Here is a 6,177-nt window from a genome sequence, read left to right on the forward strand (position 1 = left end):
TCTTTCTACATTGTTTTCGTAACAACTTTAAACAAGCCAAAATGAGTAAAGTGGGAAATAAAAAGAGAAAAATAATGAAGGCACTGACAGATAAAATGCTTTGGTTTTAGTAATAAGTCTGCTGTGTACTCTTTGGGTCATCATTTGTATTTTATTTTTTTAATAAAACAAACATTGGCGCTCTGCTGACGGTTTTGCAGTTTCTTGACTTCATTTATTTTTTAACCAGTTTTTTTTTTTTACAACATCCCATTTATTTAATTATTTGTTCGTTCGGCACGTGACAGTTGTAAGATATTGATCTGGAGGACGATCACAGCTGAGAGTTACCTCGGACACGCAGCCTGAATTATTGAAGGATGTTATGTGATTTGGAAACGAGTTGTATTCACTCCCCGTTTAATCACGAGCTTTCTGTTGTACACTTTGAACTAAATGGTTTCTCTTTAAACTGGTTCTGAGCTCTAATGAGAATCAGCAGCATTTCACTTGTGAACGTAGAACGACAGTTATATTGTGTTTCGTGTTATATGTGTGAAAGCAAGCTGCATGTAACACACTGCCGTGTTTAATGGGTCAAAGCAAATAGTTGAAGACAAAGACACAAGGTTGTAATGGTTCCATTTATAAAGTGTAGTTTGCGGGTCTGAATGGAGACATGAGACAGTTTTCATCCAAAATAACAAACAACAGAATAGAAATAAGGTCAGATGGTTGTCAAAGTGGCTTCAGCAAATGAGGAAGTCCTCATGAAATTCAAAGTAAAAACCAAAAGCACATTAAAGATGCATAATGTTGACATGAGGTCTGGGAGAAGACGGAGTAAAAGGCAGCCCGAGGTCAAACCAGCATGTTTGCTTGGTTCACTGCAAAAGCCTACGAGAGACATTCAACAGGGAAACAGGCGACGTGTTTACATGTAACACAAACAAAAGGTCATTTTAGTGTTCAATGTGCAAAGAAAAAAATGTGCGCGACAGAAGATGGACTATTTAAATTCTCTTTAATTGATCTCGACTCTCCTTTCAGTGCAAACGTCCATCACTGGCATGCAAATATTCATTATAAATATATTTAGAAAAGTGTTCTCTAAAATCATCTGAGGAATTTCTGACTATTTTCTAAAATGTGCTCATAAACTCAGAGGAAGGAACAGCCATCAAATATAAACAATTATTTTTGGGGATTTCCCTGAAACACCAACATCTTTTGCCATCAGCACATGCACCGACGAGGCAGTTCGTCACACGGACACATAAAAAGGTCACATGATGCAAACGAAGAAGAGCAGGAGCCTCGACAGTTCACTAAAACAGCCCAAACAAATCTCATGCGTTCTACAGCAATCACAGGATACACGGCACGTCATGTACACGCAGGAGATGCAGTAATGAATCAGGAGTTTTCACCAGAAGCTGCTTGGTGCTCTGCGGCTGATGAAACACATCAGATACTGATATATTTATATTTAAAAAAAATACAAGAGAAATAACCAAAACTAAGATGTAGCTGCTCGTAAGAAGTCCTGTAAGAAAACGTCCCGTCTGCTGTGTAACTCCAGAGGTGGAGGCGGTAAGGCCGAGGCGGTGGCAGGCAGGGGCGGAGGACCACGTGGAAAACAACGTCCTCCCGCTGGCTCGCAACTATCGATGGCAAAGTTGGAGAATGGCTTTTTGTGGCAGGGGGACCATCGACTCCATCTCCTGTCCAACTCTGTGTTGTTGACCATCTCCTCCGGTGTTCTCCTCAGTAGAAGCGCTTGCGTCGGTTCTCCTTCCAGTGGCTGTAGACCACCACGCCGATGACGATGAGGAAGATAAAACCCAGCATGGAGAAGAGCACGGTGAAGAAGATGGCTATCCCGCTCGCCCCCTCCTCACTCTGACCCACTGGGAGAGAGAGGAGGCAGAGGAGGAGGAGGAGGAGGAGGACGAGGACGAGGAGGAGCCAATAAACAGGACAGATGGAGAGACGACCGAGAAGGTGATCAGGAGGAGGGAAAATGAGAATCATCAAAAAGAAGAAGAGAAAGGAGGTGAGAAACTAAATGATCTGATAGTAGGAGGTTCATGTAGTTCAAAATATATATATATGTGTGTGTGTGTGTGTGTCTTACATCTGAGCAGCTCTATATTATCTACACTGGGTATGGTTATTTCATCTTCCTCCTCCTCTTCCTCCTCTTCCTTCTGACTCCGTAACACCGTCAGTTGGTAGAGTTTCAGGGAAATGACATCATGGCTATCTAGAAATTGAGAATCAGAAAATATGATCACACGTCAAAAAAAAACATTTTTACATTACAACTGATTGTTTGTGATTCCAAGAGTCTCACGTTCATGCAAAATGCTCACAGAGCGAATAGAAAAGCGAATATAAGCAGCGTGTCCTGATGTGTGGACCCGTTGCTCGGGGTCAGGACGGAGGACGCCGTTTACCTGAGAGATCTCCAGTAACCGCTGAAGCTCCAAAATAAAAGCCTTGTGGCAGCCGCACCCCGGGAAGGTCCAGGCAGTCCCTCCACTCGTGCTGCCCGTCGATGTCGATCATCACCTGGCCGGCGGAGGCGATCAGAGAACCGGGGTTTACTTTTCAGAGACCAGAAGGATCTGAGCATCTGAATCTGTTTCCAAAAGGTTTGTGACGTAACGAAACAGAGCGGGCGGAGCGTCTCTCACCGTGAGCCTGCGGCGGACGTATCGGATGAAGAGGAAGGTGTCGTGTTGGAGGTTGCGCACCATGGCGTTGCAGCCGCCCAGCTCGGTGGACCGGCCGTCCCGCTCGTGGTCGTAGCCGATGCTGCCGTTGCCCACCATGGCCAGAACGAAGGGGAAGATCCTCTGGTGGGGGAGAGAGAGAGAGGGAGGGGTGGAGAGAGAGGTGGGAGAGAGAGAGAGGGAGGGGTGGGAGAGAGAGGTGGGAGAGAGAGAGAGAGAGGTGGGAGAGAGAGAGAGAGAGGGAGGGAGAGAGAGAGAGAGAGAGAGAGAGAGAGAGAGGAGAGAGAGAGAGAGAGAGAGAGGAGAGAGAGAGAGAGAGAGAGAGGGAGAGAGAGAGAGAGAGAGAGAGAGAGAGAGAGAGGTGGGAGAGAGAGAGAGAGAGGGGTGGGAGAGAGAGAGAGAGAGAGAGAGAGAGAGGTGAGAGAGAGAGAGAGAGAGAGAGAGAGAGAGAGAGAGAGAGAGAGAGGAGAGAGAGAGAGAGAGGTGGGAGAGAGAGAGAGAGAGAGAGAGAGAGAGAGAGAGAGAGAGAGAGAGAGAGAGAGGTGGGAGAGAGATAGAGAGAGAGAGAAATAGAGAGGGGTGAGCAACAAAGCTGATTTAATCTTTTATCACATGCTGATTGAACATGCCCACAACATGCACATCATGCAGAGACATTTTAAAGTGTCATGCAGAAGCTTTCTAATTATAATCGTATGAAACTTTTGTCATTTATAATAATGAATATTGTTCCTGATGATGTCAAAATACAGAATATTATCATATTTGTTATAATAAATATTATAAATATAAATATATATTATTAACAATAATCGGCGGTAGAAGAAGCTCAAAAGCGTATCTTAAGTAATAGTAGTTTAATTATCTGAAAATAATCTTATACATGTGAGAACCGGATTGTTTATTTAAAAAAGTACTGAAAGAGGGAACGATGATTCCTTCGGATGAGGACATGCAGGCTAAAAGAATAAAACTCTTCTGCCTATTTTCTATAATTGTATACAGTTTAATGTAGAGACTTAACTTGATGACAATTGAACATGTAATCAGTCCCTCCAGGACGTCACTGAGGTTTTGATATTCGTAATGCTTGATTTCTCCCATCTCAGAAATTGCGATGCAATAATGCAGAATTTTATGCGAGTCAGCAAAATTCTGATGTTTCGACCACATTTCCCAGAAACCCTTTCACCTCGAGATTTGCGGTTTCTTTCAGTCAACCGGCGTGCGGTTTGTTTTCATGATGACAGCAGAGGTTGAGGAGCCTCGCTGACTCCCGAGTGAAGTTATTTTTGTTGATAAAGCAAGTTTTGTTCAGAAGGTTTTACTTTGTGCCGCGACGCCGTCAGCGCAGCTTCTGTTGAGCACGTTTACTGGGTGGAAATCAGGCTCGTTTTCTAAAGGAAATTGAAACCTCCTGCAAATACTGAGGAGACGGACTAGTTGTGAATTAACTATTGCGACTGCAAGGTCCTGATTTCCTGGAGGGTCTGATATGTTGCATGTTTTCGGTCAGGACGGGGACCAAGAGGATCGTTACCTGTGTGCGGGGTGCGTATCTCTTCTTCTGCGCCTGTCTCCAAATGGTTGCACAAAAGAACACAAATACAGCCCCTTTACACAAATCTGTAAACGTCCATTAAGCCCACTTTGCTTTGACAGAACAGCTGAGCTCTCAGCAGAGCGACCGCAGCTCACCTCCATGTGTTTCTCCTCGTTGGGATACGTGTCCACAAAAATACCCAAGCCAGTGAAGTTGTCCATATTTCCAAATACGGGACCTGTGAAAGTTAATCAAATATATAAAAATGACTTTGTTGCGGGACGACAGCAGCGGTTCGGTTCCCATGATGTCCGTTCGTGCTGCTGACCTTTCTGCATGCGCTCCTTCGTGTACCAAATCGCCATCCCGTCACCGTTCAGGTTCTTCTTTCCCTGACCGTGAATCTTAAAGTGCACCTGCATCTCCCAGTCTTTCAGATGGCAGGGCTACGAACACAAACGCATTTAATTAGGCCACCGAAATACAAAATGTTTCTTCCACAATAACAAATGCACAAAACATAGAAACCCTGTAGAAACCAGGCTGCCTACGGCCTGGTTTCCTTTTAAACAGGGTTTCCCGCGTCACTGCCCACAACATCTGGCATCACGGTCAGCTGTCACTGACAGGTGAAGCATCAGTACGCAGCAGAGCAGATGCTGAACGCTTCAAACGGCTGCGGTTTTATTGTTGTGATGATGGTGTAGTTTAACCATCGTGCTCCACAGTGTACTCACAATGCGGCTCCATACTGCCCCCTGCCTGCTCTGCATGTCAGGTGTGAGGCGCACCTGTTCGGTGGTTACCATGGCATCCCCCATCAGCTCCCAGTGGGAGGAGCCATAGGATCCCACACCTGAGAACGCACACAAATGTTAAGTCAACATGAAAAAAGACAACAACAAAAAAAAGCTGACGTCACGGCAGCTCCGCTTTGTCTCCACAGACAAGAGCTTTAAACTTAGAAAAAAACAGACGAACACATTTAGATTATTCAGTTCATCTACAGCGACATAAACACGGCTGAATATCACAGGGCAGGATCTACCTGAAACATGAAGGACACGTGAATCATCTTATTAGAAAAAGCAGCTCATGCATTCATAGTGTTTGATCGCTTGTGCATGTTATTCGAGAAACATCTGTCCGTCCGCTGCATGTGGGCATGCACCGGCGCTGCATGCCCACATGCAGCGGCGCTGCAGTACCTTGGTAAGGCTTGGAAAGAGAATACTCCCGCTTCAGGAACTCCTCCATCTCGTGATCATCGTCGGCAAAACATCGGCTCGCGGTCAGAATAAGAAAAGCTAAATTCCAGTATAATATAAAAGGCATGATCTTCCCTCCGGGAAAGGAGCTGGAGTCGCTGGGATGGTTCCTCCCGCTGGTGGCGGCCATCGTGGGTCAAAACTCATCCCACTGAAATCGTCACCTTCCTTCCTATTGGTCCACTGTGCTGCATGGCTCGTCACCATTGGTCGCTTTGACCGTCAATCAGAATGATCGCTTTTTATTGGTTGTACGGTATAGTTGTTTTAAATAATCAACTGAATCCATATATTATGGAAATATAATAGTTCGTATCCATGTGTTCTTTGTAGAACCGAGAGAGGGACTCTTTGGCTGCAGCTTCTCCAAGTCTCTGAAACTTTAATACAACATTTTACTTTCAAAATTATGAAGGAGAGGTTGTCAGCAGAGATTTAGGCTTGAAAATAACGGTGGAAAATGGATCTTCTGGGCTTTAACACCTCCATGCTCTCACCTTGACAAATCTTTTCTGAAATATGATTATAATAAATCACACAAATTTAAAAAATTTGAGGCAGACTGAAAGCATCCAATTATTATCAGGCTTAACACCTTAATAACAGCCTGTAGTGATGGAAAAAACTATTCAGCTCCTTTTCTAATGTA

The 6,177-nt window shown here is 44.6% G+C and overlaps 1 protein-coding gene across 1 annotated transcript; it reads right to left on the minus strand.

Annotated features, from left to right (window-relative positions):
• Nucleotides 1-604: 604 nt before the first annotated feature.
• On the minus strand, nt 605-5,668 carry LOC138630740 (VIP36-like protein). The gene is made up of 9 exons (XM_069715241.1): nt 5,469-5,668; nt 4,998-5,116; nt 4,589-4,706; nt 4,416-4,498; nt 4,258-4,290; nt 2,679-2,840; nt 2,439-2,553; nt 2,117-2,245; nt 605-1,889 (listed from the first exon to the last, which is right to left on the minus strand). Exons 1-9 carry the CDS (start codon nt 5,656-5,658, stop codon nt 1,747-1,749), a joined length of 1,092 nt encoding a protein of 363 aa, XP_069571342.1. The 5' UTR covers nt 5,659-5,668; the 3' UTR covers nt 605-1,746.
• Between the last annotated feature and the right edge of the window lie 509 nt (nt 5,669-6,177).

This window comes from Brachyistius frenatus, unplaced genomic scaffold, assembly GCF_029030835.1.
Source record: "Brachyistius frenatus isolate BFR_SWC_R1_liver_20210118 unplaced genomic scaffold, ASM2903083v1 Contig_140, whole genome shotgun sequence".
Lineage (NCBI taxonomy): Eukaryota > Metazoa > Chordata > Actinopteri > Embiotocidae > Brachyistius > Brachyistius frenatus.